Raw genomic sequence first — 18,897 nt, 5'->3', positions numbered from 1 at the left:
TGAAATATTTTCCCAGCATGCCTGTGGCCATATTACAAGTTATTGAAAACCATGAGACAAATGTTCCAACACATGCGAGAGAATCTGTGAGACAGGTGCGCCTGGTGGGGAAGACATTTTGGTCAAGGCAGCTACTATTTTATGCACATGATCTTTTTTAAATTCACATCTGAGCCAATCAAAGCGATCCACTATTTTTGAAACAGAAAAGAACCTTGGGTTTTGTGTCACATAAGGTGCCTATCCATTTCTATCTCAGTATAAGGGTCCGTACTCTGATAGATGTGAGGCATATTATATCATTTATTTAGAGGTCAGTTTGAAGCATCCATTTCCACGTGTCTGATAAACATTCCAGTTTTTTGAGTGAAAGAAAGGCATAGCCAGAATTGCTGGAGAGAAGCCCAGCTGACTCTCTGGATTCTTTTCTCCCACGAGGGCTTCAGGACAGGATCAAGTTCTCAGTTCTTCACAGTTTTGTCATTCACTACTGGGGACTCAGATGAGGTTATTGAGTTGCATGGGGGATTCTTGGGTAGCTGTGTATGTGTGTGTATCTATCTCTGTCTCCTCCCTTCCTCCTTCATTCCCTCGTCATGGATGTTTGGGATTTGAGTTTTCAGGCTGGCAGAAGCACTTTACTATCAGAACCTTCTCCACAGCTCTATCTTTTCTCTATCTTTGCTTATTTTCATACTATATAATGAATCTATATTTTTTGCTTTCCTTTCTTCACTATTTTCTTAGTGTATTTGATCATTTTGTCTTATGTTGAATTAAGATTTTTTTATATAAATACCCATTTTGGAGTACTTATAGTAAGTCAGTATCATTTGTAAAACTTGATGTTATTATTATATAGGGTATAGTCTCTCGTGCTCTCTCCCCTTTCATCTTCCTTTCTTTTCTTCTAAGCTTCTTCTAAGATGGCTATTTATTAAAAACAGGCTTCACACTAACCCAAAATTTCTCTAGATGTTTCTCTGAGTTTAAACATTGTTGTCTGTAATTATTCATTGTTTGCAACCATATTTGAGACCAAACTTCAGTCTTACAAACAAATCAACTTGAATTAATTTGCCAAGTAGTGTTAACGAGGCACTGTGTGAATTCTAGGTGTATCAAGCTATTGCATTCCCTGAGGTGACTTCTTCGCTGGGATTTTTTGAACATTGGTCCACATTACAGTGCTGTATACATCTGATCTTTGAATCTTACAAGTGTTGCATGGCTGTTAATGGTCATATTCTTTAAAGTGTTGTGACTGCCATAATGCTAAACAAATAGGTGTGGACACAGTTCTTAATCACTGTTTCCATAAAGAGAGGTATTACTCAACGATATACTCTGATGCTCTCCCAGGCTAGTCCAAATTCCAAAGACACAGAACTGTAAGGAACAACAAATTAGGGAAATTGTATTTCACAAATATCCTTTGAAGACTCTCCAACCTTACAAATACCTTCTCTCAAAGAATAAACAATCCATTTTTGTAAACTTTCTTGTCAGAATCTACATTGTGATTATATATAAGGTTTGGCAGTCCTCTCAAAAGAGGTGCCCCAATGGTAACATAAGCACTACACATAGACAATATTTGTGTCGTTGGTAGATTCCCTCAGACTAGAGTGAGAAAATGGCAAAGGAGGTTTTTTTTTCTATTCTCAAAATTCTTTTATTTATTTATTTTTTTGAATTGCTTTCTTTTTTTTTTTTTAGTTCACCAAGGCCAGCTGGAATGGGACTGAAAAAGCATGGGCTAAAAAATAAATAAATAAATAAAGTAGGTTTTTTTAAAGAGGTCAAATTTCTGAGTCCCAGGTAAGCTCCCAAGGGACATAAGGAACCTGTACTCATTGCCCTGATTATGTTCGCTTAAAAATACCGAGTAGGGGAAAATTAGAATAGAAAATAGAACTAGAAAAATGCCCTGATTCTTATTTTGTATATTAAAAATGTGTCTCTTAAACTTGGGATTTATATCTACAATTTCTCGTGCTTCATTTGACAAAAAAAAATTGAGAATGTTTAACCATATTAAATAGAGAACCCAATGCTGTCTGAGGATTAACCCAGGTTCATTTAAACATATCTTAACAAACTAATATAAATTCCCTCTGGCTGATGATAGCAAATGGATAGACAATGAGATTGTTATAAACTTCTAGGCACAGTAATGGATTTTCTTCCTGAACTGTACAACATAAGGAAAGCTATGAGGAAATGTCATTAAGGTTGATCAGTTCTATAGTGACTTTCAGAGTGTTGCTATGTAGAAAGCACTCCAGTTTATTTGGGAGAAAGCACAAATAATAAAAGTAGCATTTATTACCTCATGGTTTTTATAGGTCATATTTTGGTAACAGCTTAGGCAGGTGCCTCTCACTCAAGCATCTGATCAGTTGTAGCTGGACTTTCTGCTGGGACTCTAGTCCTCTGGAGACTTCCTCATGCATGGGAGATTGATTATCCCTCAAAAGGATAGGGGGTTCTTTGACTTTATCTCCTATCTATTTCTTCCTCACTACCTCAATTCCTCACTTTGTCCACCTCTTTATAAACCTTCTTATAAAACACACTTCTTAAGTGTCTTTGTGACTACAACCTCATTGTAGGAGCAATCCCCGGAAGGAAGGGAGAATCTCAGTGCTCTTTAACAGCTTAAGTTCTAAGACCACGCCCCGCTCTTTGGTCTGTATGCATAGAATTTGATCATCTCATTTCATTTTCACTGACAATGAAAATTATCATTTTAATATCAGAATTTCTTTTTAATAGTATAATTCTTTATTGATTCTTTAGAAATTTCACATCATGTATCCCAATCCTGCTCACCTCCCAGTTCCCCCATATTCACCCCTCACCCTACAGAATTCCCAAAGCTACCCCACCCAATTATTTAAAAATGAAAAAAGCAAAAAACCCCACCTCACTCCTCTATCTTTTCTGCCCCTCCAACACCTCTTTGCTCATCCTAGTGGTGTTGGTAGATGTGGTGTGTCGTACACTACATCCTTTTGTCCAGTCAGCCCTACTCGTGAATGTTCATTGCAATGAGTCGTTGGTCTGGTTCAAGGCCCCTGACACACCATCATCACTGGACCCTCGCTGAAGCTCCCCACTGATATCCTGCTCTTGTCCCAAGTCATGGAGATCCTGTGGCTGTCATTCTTCAGGACCCGTCCCTTCACATGCTCCATCAGGTCACAGATGGAAATCCTACTCCTTAGAATCATGTCTTTGGGACCAGGGAGATGGCTCAGTGATTAAAAACACTATTTGTACTTGGGAGGCAGAGGCAGGTGGATCTCTGTGAGTTCGAGACCAGCCTGGTCTACAGAGCTAGTTCCAGGACAGGCTCCAAAACCACAGAGAAACCCTGTCTCGAAAAACCAAAAAAAAAAAAAAAAAAAAAAAAAAAAAAAAACACTATTTGTTCTCCAAGAGGACTCAGATTCAATTTCCAGTCCCCACCTGGCAGCTGACAACTGTCTGTAACTTCAGCTCCAAGGGATTCAGTACCCTCACACAGTACACATGCAGGTGTAACACCAATGACCACGAAAAAGTCCTTAAAAATAAAGATCATGTCTTTAATCCAGCCTACTTTTAAGTTTTGAAAATCGAGCTCTGCCTCTTGGAGAAATAAATTACAATGAATTTGAAGACATGATAAAGCCATACTGCAATCTTCCCTCTTTGAAAAAAAAAACTCAGTGACTAAAATAAGTGTACAAAAGATAGACTTATTACATGTTCCTGTTGGCACAAAGCTAAGAGAGATACCTCCTACAAAACCCAAAAGAAATCCAGAGGGAAACATTTTCTTATCATGTTTGAAAGCTGTTAGAAAACAAAAAGAGAATAAATTTACTGGGATGTAATTAAAGTCCTGCTTTGAAGTTCAAAACTTGCATTGCATGAATGCAAAATTGACTAATATTTATGGGAGACAATTCAGCTGGGAACCATCTTCAATTTTAGTTGGTAATAAAGCAAATGGTAAATAGTGGTTGCTTAGACAAATTATGCACACATGACCCTAACCAGAATGTATGCGGGCAACACATAGAGTAGGAACAGTGACACTTAGATCATAGAAGGGACATGCAGCTGGTCCTAGACTTAAAATAGTTCAACTTGCAGTTTTTGCTTAATTTTATATTGACGTAAAAGCAATACACATTCAAAAGCAAACATGCTTTGAATTTTGACCTTTTGTAAACTAGAAATATGTGGTAATATACTCTATTTTGGTATGAAAGGCATCTAGTGGTAGTTCCAAGTTAGATATGTAATAATGTAGGAGAAATAATACATACTCTAGAATATATAGCTTAGCTACATCAAGTGTATTTTAAGATTTCAATTACTTTTTTACTTATAATGTGTTTATCATAATACAATGCTATCATTAATAGAGCACTGTCTGTATTCACTTTTAGGCATGAGCTTCAAGGCTGTTCTCTGCTATCTTTTGAATCTTGAAAGTCCCCAACGTCTTTATATTAAATGTTTGGTCATCAGGATATCTCCATTAGAGGCAAGGAAACCATTAAGAGGTTTTAGAGTTAGAGCAATCCTGAGGAAAAAGGGTAATGCTGAAGAGATGTGCATGTTTGATCTGAAATTATGCTACAGAACCATAGTATATAAGAAAAAAAAAGTACTGTCACAAAAACAAACACGAACATCAATAGGATACAATACAAGCTGCATACAAAAGCCCAGGCAATTATAGGCATTTGAATTTTTTAACATTTTAAAATTGATTTTATTGAGCTATACTTGTTTTTGCTCCCTTTCTTTCTTCTTCTCTCCCCTTTAACCCTCTCACCACTTCAAGCCTATCCCATGGTTCCCATGACCCAAGTTTACTCAGGAGATCTTGTCTTTTTCTATTTCCTATGTAGATTAGATCCATATATGTCTCTCTTAGGGTCCTCATTGTTGTCTCAGTTCTCTGGGATTGTGATTTGTAGGCTGGTTTTCTTTTCTTGTGTATAAAAGCCACTGTGTGTGATTACATATGATATTTGTCTTTCTGGGTCTAGGTTACCTCATTCAATATGATGTTTTCTAGATTCATCTATTTCCCAGCAAATTTCAAGATGTCATCATTTTTTCTGCTATGTGGTACTCCATTATGTAAATGTACCACATTTTCTTTATACATTCTTTGGTTGAGGGGCATTTAGGTAGTTTCAGGTTCTGGGTATGACAAACAATGCTGCTATGAACATAGTTGAGCACATGTCTTTGTGGTACGATTGAGCATTTTGACAAAAATCCCAAAAGTACACACTGAAAAAATAAAAAACCACTATTAAAAATGTGTTGGGAAAACTATATATCCACATATGAAAAATGAAATTCAACCCTCTTATCTCACCATGCACTAAAATTAACTCCACATATGAATTAAAGACCCCCCCATATGAAGTAAGGAATCCTGAAAGGTCTAGAAGAAAAGGTAGTAAATACACTCAAACATAAAAACACAAATATGGGCTCTGTGACTAAGAATCTGTGCACTCAGGAAATAGCACCAACAATTGACAAATGGGACTTTGAGAATCTTATGAATGATCCTTAGATCACCGAAAGCACAGCTTGAAGTAGGCTATGACTGGCATCTCTAGATTCCCTCTTTTGGTTTCCTGGCTAGTAAAGGAGCAGTTTTGCTCCACCACGTAGTCTTGATGTCTCTCCAGAACTCCAAAGCAAATATCATCATCTAACCTTGCCCTGCATCTTCTAAAATGGCAAGTCAAAATATGCCTTTTCCACTTTTGAATTAATCATTTCCAGTATTTTATTATAGTCACAGCAACCTGAGAAATATCATCTAAAAGACCTCTGCTTATAAGCTCTATTGATTCCATTATATCTAAACAGACGTATATGACATGAATTTTTATAATATTACAGATATAGACATTTGCATAACATTATTATTTTAAATTTATTTTATTTTTAATTGAGTGCATATGTGTGAGTATCCATGAGTGTTTGTGTACACGTGAGTACAAGTACCGATGGAGATCAGAAGAGGGTGTCAAATTCTCAGAGCTTGAGTTATACGCCATTTGTTGTAAGCAGTCTGATATATGTGCTGGGTACCACGCTCAGGTCTTCTTCAAGAGCAAAAGATTTACTTAACTGTTAAGCCATCTCTCTAGCCCCAGTGTGACATTCTTTTCTTGAGGATGAAAACTTGACTATGTGATACCAAGTAAAATTGTTTTCCCACTACTTCTGCCTTTCCTCTGAGTGATACAGGAACAACACACAAGCATGTTTGTGTGAACAGAATTTGTAATTCTAATATTCTAGCATTCTGTCTTCAAAAGCTTTGATTGTCATACCCTTGGCAAGCAATGGCAAAAGGAGGGTAAATAGGAACAACAGAAACCAACAAGCCAAAAGAGTGGCAGGATGCTCATGCAGAAGGCAGACACACATGAGTGCATAGATCATGAGGATAGATAAGGCTGAAGATAGTACTCTGGCTTTTGTCACAAGGAGGGCATGCATGCTAAGAGGGAAAAAAGGAGCTGAGGTTGGAATCTTGAATGGTCATATGCCAAATGGCTGAAGGGCACATGATAAAGCTTATTTTGATAAGGACATATAGACATGTTCTGCATTAAGATCTTTGCAGGGAAGTAATTTTCATTGAATTCACCTCTTTCCAGTTTAACACTTCAGAATCTGGTACTTTTTTGAAACAACAAAAATAAAGTTCTCTATCTAGGATTTGTATGGTGCACACCTTGATAATTGCTCCCCATAACATCCCTCAGTTAATTCTCAAAATAATTCTACATTATAGATATTACAACAATAACATTTTACATGTAAAGAAACTGAAATTTAAAGATGTGGTAATACAGAGGCTTTCTATAAAGGAGAGATACAAATCCAGAGAACATACTAGTATATCCTCAGTGTGCATTTAAGAATAATCACAGAAGTGAAGAATGAGGAAAGTAAATATTACATCCAGGTTATGTTTCATTAATTTATAGTATTTCAGTTTTGTGATTGGCTCTTAAATGAGAAGTAAATACTCTGAAACCCAGCAATACTGAAAACGTTCTATTCAAATCCCTTCAGAACATTGTATTTGACTGTGGGAGGGAATGGAGATGTTGAGTCATCCGGACCTCATTTTATTAATCCAACATTGATTCAAAACACTCTTGATACATTCATAAAGTAGAAAAGAACTTTAGAAGAAAGAAGCTTCAGGCTGACAATTGAGGATGGAGAAAATACAAAAAGTGATAATATATGTCCTAATTATTGCATCAGATTTCTTCAGCATCATAATATTCCAATAAAAAATAGCCCCTTGATTTATTTTTAGCATATGAAAGAACAATTCAGAGTTAACATATGTGCATGAAAAACGTGTTTTCAGATAGCAGCAGATGGCAAGGAATAAGGACTGGGCCACTTGGAGAGCTAGATATAGAATCGCACCTTTGCCTGAATATCTCAACTTCTTTTGTAAAGGGAGAAAGAAACATGCCATGGTCAGAAGAAGTGAGCTCTGTCAGTCATGCCAGGGTCTACCTAGGTAATCCACATGACTGTTTATCTTGTTCTTCAGGAAAAGTAGTTCTCCGCGGCTGAAGGAGCAAGTAGAGTGGATGTATAAAAAAATTCCCTTAGTTAATAATGCCCATGTGTTCTGGGTCTTTAAATCTCACTTCCTCCATCCGATCAGCTTTCTGTTTTAAGAGATTAATTTCTTTGTCTTGACACACTAAAAGATCAAGGCTCACAGCATACCAATAGTTCCTTTTCTGCAGCCTAAAGGTGTGTCGTGAGGATTAATGAGATGGTGTTTATAATTGCATTCTGAGTTCTTTGGTTGAAAGGCACTTTATAAACATAAGATATTAGCTCTTTGTTGAGGTCCATCCATCCCTTACAAGTGATTGAACATTTTAGAAGCCCTTTGGGCAGTACACTTACTCATTTGACTCTTAAGAAAGCTGTTTAGGGAAAGCTCCAGGAATGTGGCCAGAGCCACACTCAGAGAGTTCCCTGGTGCTTTTTCTTCAGTGTTATATATTTTCTTTGAAACTCACAAAGTGTTCCTTGGGGCACACAGGCATGGCTAGAAACTGTGAACTGCCCTACAACGGAAGCTACCAGCATCGATTTTCTTTTGCCACCAGCTGTAGTCCATATCGTCAGTCTCCGACTATTCTTTAGGCTTGCGCTCTTGTTTCTTTACTGTTGACAGAGCAATAAAGAAAACTTTCCTTTCCTCATTCCAGAGCTCAAAACAAAATGCCAAAATACCTCTGGCATTAATTTTATGCAGGTGAATGTTGTTACAGTTATTTCTATCAGCATGGCTACGTGCTTGACAACACTTCAGATGGTATTAATAGTCTACTTGCAGAAAAGCACTTTATGCCAGCCCGGTGCAAATTGCCAGAACCTTTAAGATACTCCACCTCAACTCAGTGGCACTATATCATCATTACCTGTGGCTGGGCCAAGAAATCACATTTGTCAGTGCCTGAATTGCTCTTTTACTTTCAGTGGTTTTAGCAACCCACTTTGCTTTGGAAATGGAGTTAGCTGAATATATTTTAGAAAATACAGAAATATAAACATCAAGAGCTGGAGATTCAGAGGGACATTTGCAATGTTTTTACTTGTTTTATAATCAGTTGTTCTTTGTGAGTCCCAATGGGATATAGTCATCTTTTGAATGACAACTGATAAAGTTTGAACAACATGGGCACAAACCCTAGAACTAGTGTACTTTCTTTGGATCACAGGAGAAATAAGTTTTATTAATATTATTCTCACAAATAAATTTAGTGTTTTCTATATATCAGTGATTATGTATATTTTACCCCTGTAAGTCAGCGTTAAGTCCTATGGTGAACTGAAACAGGAAGAGTCTAATGATAAGTGACTTCCCCAAAAACATAGAGCTAATAGATGGTAAATTTACAACTCTAAAACAGGTATATCAAATTCCATAGCTTAAACTTTGACACTGTATTGATTAGAGCTTTTTAAGAAATTAACATGACCCCATGTTTGGTCCAAAGTGCTAGGCATATTACTTTCTGTTCTATGTAAGAATTTGCTTCTTGTGTTCATTCAGTTATCCAGTTGAAGGATATTTTTATCTTTATTTTAGTTTTATCTTATGTTTATTTACTGGGTTGATTAGCAAATTTCAAGTCTTACTCTTAAAGGGACACTGATACAAGCTGGGGACCAAATGGAAAGCCAACACGTTTTCCTCATCTTGCCTTACTCTGGTTCCATTACTTTCATCCTCCGAGGGTTAATCCCAAAGTGGGAACTGTGAGGTAGTTCTAGATGATGCTCAGGGCTATGTCTATGAACCAGTTGGGCTTTAGTGATTCAACTCAGAGCCTTCGGCTCTTCACAATGTTATAATTTCACAGTGCATTTTGGACATGTCTCCAGAAGTAGAGCTACTGGATATTAGTGTTAGTGACTGTCAGAAACCAATTGCATAAAAATCTCAATACCGTGTCAAGAGTGACAGAGAAAAAAGTGTGCAAATTCTATTTCAGGTAGGCTAAAACATGACTATTTGTTTTCCTGAAATTCCATTCTATGTAGATGTCAGATTCATATAATTAGCTTAAGTACTTATTTTAAGACCCCTTTATATAATTAATGGGTTTCTCCAGGTGGTAAATAACTGATGTTTCTGTCAAACTGGTAATGTATATGTTTTATTTAAAGGACATTACTATTCATAAGGCCATTCTATCCTGAGTATAACATAATTTTTGTTAAATAATCAATTCGTCTCTTTAAGTGTCTATACTAGTTGTTATATGACATGTACAACTTAGTATCGTTGTGTACTTAATAACAATGTGTATGAATTTAAAGAGGTTTGTGCAGCTATCAGAATAGTCCTGTGTATGGCTTCTTATATAAAGATCTGCCCTTCCATCAATCTATGGAATGGGGGCTCAGGGCATATGATCTCATTCACTTGCATGTGTTTCTTAAACAGATTTTACTAGTATTTTAGATAAATTAAAATAAAAGCCAACAAGAACATGAAAAGAGACTAAGGACTGTGTTAATGTGGTGACTTAAATTGATGTGCTTTTCCAAATGGCCTTCCATCTCTCACAGCTTTTAACAGTGTGCTAGATCACTGTCCTAGGGGCCAGATGGTATCAGTCTGGTACACAAGACCTAAAACATGCTTCTAAATGTCTTTAAAGCTGAGGTGGAGAAGAATGGACTCTCGCTTTATACTTTCAGAGAGGTCCTAGGTTGATTCCAGCTGTGCTTTTCTCCATTGGGTACCCCAGAGCTTCCCCTCTTTCCAGCCTTTACTGTGTCCCTACATGATTTCCTACACTGCTTTATAGTTAAAGGGGGATGAATCATGGATGCTGGGCTCTTTGGGAGAGCTAAGAACCCTATCTATATAGAGAAAGTAAATCAACATAGCTTGTCAATTAATTAACTTGGTATCTAGACACCACTGACAATTTGGAACTTTTAGTTGTTATTTCTGCAGTTGCCCTTGGGTTAGTAAGATTTCCCATTTTATATTTCTTTTTGACTTTACTATTTCATTCCAGGGAGGACAGTGAAAATCAGCACTGTGTTTAGTCACAGAGTCCACACTGGTGATACATGCAGAAAACTCAAAGCAGCAAAATTTATCAAAGGTGAACCCAGCACAATTGATTGCCATTCCTCAGTGTGGCATCTCATTGTGCTGTGGTACCTTACACTCTACACCTTAGCTGTCACCTGCTGGGTTAGGTGTACGGGTTCTTTTCAGAAAAGTACCCCTTTTCTATGAAAACGCTGGAGAAGCTACTCAATTTGTTTTGGACTAATAGAAGACAAAACAACATTTGTCCTCCAAGGACAACAATCATCACAATCAATAATTGGAGTTATATGGAACAGTTAAGCCAGTGTCCTTCATGATGGCCGTATTGGAACAGCTGCTGCACTTAGAGAAAACCTTTAAATCATCCATGAAAATCCCAAACTGTTGATTATTCAGCTCCCTTTATCTACATTATCCCCGAATAAGTTTTTGTTTGTTTCGTAGTCCCAAGCAACAACTTTAAGTCTTGAGTTGCTGGACAAGAAAGCCTCCAATGAACTACAACTACCCTTTGATATGTTGTTATGTTATAATTTATGTAGGCAGATAGAAACCTAAATTGTGGGCTAGAAGCATATCTATAGTTGCTTCTCATGAGCCATGTTTGTTTGTTTAAATTCCAGAACAGGAAAGAAGATTCAAATGTTTAGAATAATGTCTTCATTAGAGAAGACTAAGGGGAACAACCAGCCCCTGATAGTACTACCCAGTTTCTATTGGATTCTCTTATCTTCCCCCTCCAAGCCCAGCAAGCAGGTCCTAATTGTCACATGAGACATCTTCTCAGCCAGTGATAACTGCTTCATTGCAATGGCTCTGTGACTGAAGTGCCATGGCTCACTTCTATTTACTTGGTCTGATACGATACTACAGCCTCATATTCGCTCTGGCTTCCAGGCATCTCTGTACTTTCTTCCTGAGCCCCCTGTTTCAAAACTTTTATTTCCCTTTTAAAATATTAGTAAGTTGGAATGGAGTTCCCTAAATTTTAATACGGAGCTCTGAACCAAACATGATGAATTACAGTGCGCTGTTTTTTACTAAATCAATGTGAGGTTGGCTGATGAGCTAAAACAGTTCCCCAAGCATGCCTTCATTATTTTGTTATTGGAAGCATATTCATTAGGGGTGTAAATCCACACCACCACTTTCCAAGTATCGCCTAATTAGAAGAACCACCCAGGAGTGGTGGTAATAGCAGTTACAAAAGGAAGAGGGGCCACACCATCAGTTAAACACAATGTTTGAGCCTGAAACTAATTTGATATTTCATGCTTGGTAGAAATATTCCTAACAGGCTTTTTGAATAGATTCATGTTCAAGACGACCCTTTCACAGAATAGAAAGTGGGGGAGGTAGAAAAGGAGAGAAAGAGAATGAACAGCTGAGCCAGCATGTTCTAGCACTAATAAAATGTAAGTGCCTAAAACCCTGTAAATGCTATATAGCAATATAACTTCCTTTGCCTGAAGTTATGTTCTCTGTGGGTTCCATCTGCTTAAAATGCGCAACAGAAAAGATGGAGGTCTACTGTGCCACCTGTACTACTCCGCCAGTTTCACATAAGTACAATAACATCAGAGTTTTCTTTTGGAGTAGGAAATCTCCCTTTAATCCAAGCTCTAGGGGGTGAAACAGGGGAGCTACTGTAAGTCAATGCTAATCAGAAATACAGAGCCTTATCTCAGAAAACCAAACCAACCAGACAAACAAAAGAATGTAACAAACCCCTGAAAATGTTTTTTGGCTAGTCTCCCATGGCTAGCAGGGATTCAATCATTATCTCTGGTGCCTTTTCTAGAATCCAGAGCTTGCAAGTACAGATGCTTGAGAGGAGCAGAAGGGCACTTTGCTTCTAACTGGATCCCATTGGGAAAACAGTGACGGAGGAACTGGATGCTATCTTTTCATTGTGCAGTTGACGTGGTAGTGGTATTATTCAACTCAATGAGATCATTGAATTTCATTGGGACCAAGTCAGTGGGAGATGGAAGAAGGAGGAGATAGGGTGAAAATGTAATGAGATTTCCATAAATAGCCCAACCGCTTACAGATCTATATCCCAAATCACGTGACCAAAACATGACGGAGCACTGCACAGCTGAGATCAATCGGACCTCAGGCCCGTCCTCCGAGGGCAGAGCGGCTTCAACTCCACCTCTACTAAAGATAAATTGATATCTATCTCTAAAAACCTTCATAAAACAAACTGAACACCTAGGATGTTTTTTTAATGACCTATTGACTTTTCAGATTGTTCTTTAAGCTGTTTTTTAAACTTTAAAGGCAACACTGATAATGAACGCCTCCAAATGGTAAAACAGAAAATCCCCTTCAAATATAACCGGCCCGTAGAGGAATGGCTGCAGGAAAAAGGTAACGGTCGTTAAACCTTTCGTTCTAAAATCATTTGATTCTAAATCCTCATTTTTAAAGCCTGCAAAATAAATGTTCCTTAAATGATAATCGCCTGCTGCATAAATGACTGTTTTAATTTTCATTATAATTTGTGTCAGCTTCCACCTGCCATATGTTGATAAATCATGCAATAATACATCGCCATTAAAACACAGTTAAAGGGACTAACATCTAGCCTGCTGGCCGCATGACAGCCACAGACAACAAATTCCAGAAAGCTCTTTAAAAGAAAGGGAGAGAGAGAGAGAGAGAGAGAGAGAGAGAACTGGATTATGGCAATTTAACCACTGCATGACATTATTTGTTAATTTGTTTTAAATTATCTCTTACCAAAGCTTTCTAAAAATTTTTCAAAAGAACCTATTAAACTTACATCTTGAGGCTGTTTTGGCTTTACTGTCTATAGCATGGTTAACCAAAAAAAAAAAAAAAAAAAAAAAAAACCCAAACCAAACCAAACCAAAAAAATCTTCAATCAGCTCTTGTAACTTAAACTGCTTAAAATAGATGTTATACAGGAAGCAGTATGTGTTAACATTTGTTTTTAAACAAAGAAAAGGCTGAGAAAGAACAGATTTTGCCTCTAAACTCAAACCATCAGAGGCGAAAGTTTCTAGGAGAGCTTAATTACATTCCAGTTGTTGCAGGAGACTAAAAACGAAACAAACTTGTTTTACACTTTGGTGGTGTGATACCCTCGTGCATTCCTGCGATGTTTTATGCAACGAAGTGTAAGCTGTTAAGGCAATGAGTTGGTAAGGGAGAAGTCTCCTGAAAAGCAAAGTGGCAAGTTCTGATTTGCTGACAGAAACAACCACTCCGTGAACAAACAAGGGCAGCAGTTAGGAATCCTGGCAGAATTTTCTATGAGGTTTATTTTGCTTCCAAGATACCCAGTTATCTTTCGATGAAGCCAATTTTCTTATCTCCAAGAAAATTAGAAGTTCTGTTCTTTCTTGAGACAATATAATCTGACTCTTGCCTTGAGATCTAAAAGAGCACCTTACATTTTGCAGAGATTTGACTGAGTTACATACGAGGAGCAATTGGGGCTATTACGTAATATACAAACACCAAGACAAAAGACACTTGTATGTGATTTTTAGCTGGGTGAAAACATTCAGGCATTCAGACATAGAAAATCCTTACCAAATCTTAACTGCACGCCCTGTTTTCAACATATGTGGTCTAATTAAAAATAAATTAAGAATAACTCTAAAAAGCAAATAATTTTGATTGTAATCAACAGCTCATAAAGTCCCTTTAACATTAAAGACAACAACTGCCTCACTTTTAAGACAGAGAATTAGATGCATGTCGGAGTCTCATGTGCCTGAGAGAACTTTTGTGTTTCTTTCAATTTTCTGTTAATAGTATTTTATTTTATACCATTGCCTTTTGAAGTCTAAGTTTAATAGCATGCCAGGCATTTTCATTTGTACCACCCATTATAAAGCAGTTAGTAGGCTTTTAGTTTTCCTTCTGCTAGCTTCATTATCAGCTGGCTTCCGTGTAAATAGAAGATCTTGTACACATATTGAATGCTGGGATGGGAAAGGGTGGTCAGGGTGGGGGTGTCTTGGCTTCTTTATTCAATATGTATGTAAGTATAGTGCGTACATGTTATTGGACAACTTATTGCAAACTGCAAGATTATCTTTTCCTATTGTTTTCCCTGAAATTGCTCTTTATGTAATCTGGGTGAGTAGCATCTATTCTCTTTCCCTCTTCCTCTGTCTAGCTAACTTCACTTTCAAATGGAATGAAAAATTTGCACTGAAAGACCTTGTTTGTGAAGATGAGTATATATAAAGGGTAAATAGATAAATAGGATGATTAGACAGGTGCATTTAGAAGTATACGGAGTGTTTCTTTGGAGTTACTTCTGTCATTGGGGAGGAGAGCTGGGTCACAGCATTCCCAAGTCTGTTTGCTGGCTGGCTGCTATTGACTGACTTTCTGACCTCAGACAATCCACTTAACCTCGTTGTGTCTCAGATTTCCCATATGAGGAGAGGAGAAATAATACTGCCTATTCCCCCAGGATATTCTGAGATTTAATTAATTAGTCTTGGTGCAACACTGACTAGAGACGTGCAGAGATTTAATCTAAGCCTATGTGAACTTGGTGTTAAAATGAAACAACAAATATTGGCTTCCAAAAGGATGTGCGTCTAAAATTAAATAAACAGTTACAGGCTAGGAATACTGCACTGGTGTTATTATCAAATTTCATGTTATTGCTGGTAGAACAACTCTCAGATTCCAAAAATATATGCATATGTATTTGTAGCACACATTTATTCAAATGCATATGTACAATGATATTTCTATTCTAAAAATTACACATTATCAATAATAACAATGAGAATGATTTCAGGCATAGATTTTGAAGCACCGTGGGCAAGTGAAAAAGAAAAAAACCACAGAAACTTCTCCTGTCAGTTCTGTACATCTTTCATAAGGAGAAGGCACTGAAACTGTTTCCCCATTATTCATGATCTCCTGTGCAGCTAAAGAGAGATGAGGTAGTAGCAGGAAGACATGGCAAGAGACAGAGTGCTCTCTTCCTACAGGGATTTCTAGTTTTGTCCTTAACCACCTAGAAAAAGTGCAGAGGGCTAGGAGAAGGTTGTGAAACAAAAGGAAAAAGATCTAGCCTATCAAGCAAATAAGCTAACAGAAACCCGAACGCACTTCCTATGGCATGAAGAGAAATTGAAACTTGGATAACCCCCTTCTCTGTCTCACCCACCAGTGAAGTGAGTGATCGGGTCTCCGTAGCAAAGCAGTGATAACCAACAATAAAGCAACTCCTCAGTCTAATGGCCTCAAACATGCCCTGCCTTTACTCATTCTCCGGTCATTCCTGAATAAGCAATGACCACTTTATAGAGTGAACTATAGAAGACAGAATGAAAGCAATCCATCATTGCAGTTTGAATTTCAATTTTCTCTGACTGTCTTTTTATTTTTAAGTGCTGGCAAAATGAATCTTCCCAAGAAAGTAAGATGAGGATCATTATAAGAGGTTATTGTTATGAAGCATTCTAAGGATATTAGAATAAAATCTTCTATATATAATCAACCATTAACTAATCATCAATGCTGGGCTACATAGGAAAAAGAAAGGGAAAAAGATGGGGAGAGAGTAAAACAGAAAGAGAGAAATAATGTCATAAATGGGAAACAGTTGTTTATATATAAAAGATACCTTGCATGGAGGCTATCTAGTTTAAGATATTAAAGTTATATCCTGGAAATCCCCCACTATAAACTTTCTTCTAAATCAGTATGTTAAGATGCTTCACATGCTGATATGAAGTTAAGTAAAAATTATTCTCCGCCTTTATTATCCCATTTCTGTTATAGTAAGTGTATGGCTCCCAAAGAAAGAAGTGTGAACTCCAGCCCATTACCTTGCACCACCGTGCACTGAACATGTGTGAAGGGAACAGAGATAAAAATTACACAACTGTCAAATGGCACTAACTCACAGGACATGGAAGGGATTCTTGGGAAAGTGTGGAATGAACTGATTACATCCCTGGGACCTAGGGAATTTTGTTATCATTAAAGTATGAGATTCTTTTGAATGGTTCCAAGATTCTTATGAAGTGTATATTATTTCTACCCTAATAAAGTCCCCCAGTCTAAAAGCAGAGTAGTATTATTTATAAATCGTTCCATTAATAACCCTTAAGTATTGCCGGATAGTAAAGCTGACACTTGTCTGAAGAGTGTGCTCTGGAAATACACAGTTTCCTTTCCCCTTAGCTCCAGACCTTCCAGTAGTATACATCAAGAAGGTATACCCACCTTCTGTTCCAGAAATTCAGGCTAGTTGTGCATTGTCTAAACCTGAGCTTAATATATTAGTGATAAATGCTAAGAATCCAAACCCTGCAGCATACCTCTATTTAGAGTTTGAAGGTGGAGCGCATACGTGTTTTACCAAGCAGGCATGAGTAGCAGACAATTGTTTTCAGTTATTTACAGATAAAATAATCTAGGTGATTAGATGAAGAATTACTAGATTTCTTGATCACTGACTGAAGAAAACTCCAGAATGGATGTACCTAACTTTATTGTTTTCCCACCTCTACTCCATGTGGGTAAGCAAATGAAATTAATCTAAAGAGATAACATGAAGGAAGGCCTTAGCATGCTGCTGTCATGATAAATTACAATGAGGCTTAAAAAGTTGTTTCCTCCCATGGAAAAGACCTAGTTTGACTTAGAAAATAAGTAGAAATCTTTGAAAATAAGCCTAGCTTGTTGAATGCTCCATTCTAAACTGCTCTGCCATGAATTTTTTTTTTGATAGCTCTTTTTTCTGCCACAGAAGTAAAACTGGTACCCACAGAAAACCTGAAATAAGATTAGCTTTTGATATTTTACAATCCATTGCCATATCTCTACATCATTCAAGGAAGTTTATAAGTTATTTTCTTTGTACCCATCTTCCTTTTATAATTCATTTTTATTGATTAGTTTTATTATTTGATAATTTCATGCATGTACATAATATATTTTTATTACCCTCACCATATCTTCTTAAAACCATCTTAGAATTACCTCATCCCCACCTCCATTTCTATTCTAGAAGCTTTTCAATGCCTAATTACTCCCCCATCTTAGAGAATAATCTATTGACTGATCAAACCTCCCTCCAAATTATACATCTATCATGATACTGTTAAAATAACAAATGCTGATACAATATTACTCACTGTGAAGATTTATGAAAAACTCTGTTCCTGGTGACTAGAGTGTCCATTTTTATAAGCATGCAATGAATCCAATTCTCTTAATTGCAGTTTAATTCCAGTAAATTTCATTTAATTACTGAACCTAATTTTTAAACTCAGTGCTCTAAATCACCTTTTTGAGATTTTGTTTGCTGCATATCATTCTTTTCTGTTGTCATTACGTTACCATGCAGCTTAAAATCAGAGCACTAGGCATCTGTGATTCATTCTGGTCATGATCTGAACTGGATGTTTCTGCCATCCTAGATTAAATGTCTCAGGAGACTGTAACACTGCTCATGTTTAAACCAAGAGGTCTTCCTCCTTAGAATGGGGCAAATCCTCAGTTATTCTGGTAACTTAGGATGTTTATCTAGACAGTGGAAGAGATAATCATCATGAAATGTTACTCACCGATCTCAGTAATGAATTTTTCCTGTAAATTTTATCCACTTCAGTTGTTCAAGGAAGCTTATTAGATTCCGGCTCCATACAGAATAGGTAAGACAAGGAGCAGAAATGTATGGGAATAATAGTATTTCCTCCACCTAATTCACTAGGCCGGCAGTTAACCATCTTCAACACCCAGGCTCAAATAGCCATTGGAGGAAAGGACAAAGGACGCCTCTTCCAAGGCCAACTCTCTGGGCTCTATTATGATGGTTTGAAAGTACTGAACATGGCCGCTGAGAACAACCCTAATATTAGAATCAATGGAAGTGTTCGGCTAGTGGGAGAAGTCCCATCAGTCTCGGGAACAACACAGACGACCTCCATGCCCCCTGAAATGTCTACCACTGTCATGGAAACCACCACCACTATGGCTACAACCACCACCCGCAAGAATCGCTCTACAGCCAGCATTCAGGTAAGCCTTTCTTTTGTTGTGGTATTGTTCCTTCTTGACTTTGCAGCATGATTGCTGTGCTCAGTGTTCTTGGTAGTTAAGGACTTTGTATTACTGTCTGTGAAGAAAGGATGAAGATATTCATGGTAATGAGACCTAAGACTAGAGTAGAGTAAGCAATGATTGAGAGAATTAGAGAAGTTCTGTGGCATTGATGA

General features: G+C 37.3%; 1 protein-coding gene across 40 annotated transcripts in view; it reads left to right on the top strand.

Moving 5' to 3' along the window:
* Positions 1 to 18,897, top strand: part of Nrxn3 (neurexin 3) — a 1,560,627-nt gene that overhangs the window by 1,406,933 nt on the left and 134,797 nt on the right. For 26 of the 40 annotated variants that reach the window (XR_009057835.1, XR_009057834.1, XM_057782543.1 and 23 more), the window contains 2 exons: positions 12,950 to 13,039; positions 18,393 to 18,700. Coding sequence is in view for 38 of the 40 variants with exons in the window: in XM_057782543.1 (XP_057638526.1) it covers positions 12,950 to 13,039; positions 18,393 to 18,700 (398 nt within the window). In the remaining 2 variants the exon portion in view is untranslated. The remainder of the gene's footprint in view (positions 1 to 12,949; positions 13,040 to 18,392; positions 18,701 to 18,897) is intronic. The other 14 variants (XM_057782568.1, XM_057782567.1, XM_057782548.1 and 11 more) reach the window with 1 other exon arrangement.

Source organism: Chionomys nivalis, chromosome 10 (genome assembly GCF_950005125.1).
Source record: "Chionomys nivalis chromosome 10, mChiNiv1.1, whole genome shotgun sequence".
NCBI lineage: Eukaryota > Metazoa > Chordata > Mammalia > Rodentia > Cricetidae > Chionomys > Chionomys nivalis.
Note: the sequence above shows the minus strand (reverse complement) of the source record. Positions and strands in the feature narration are given on the sequence as shown.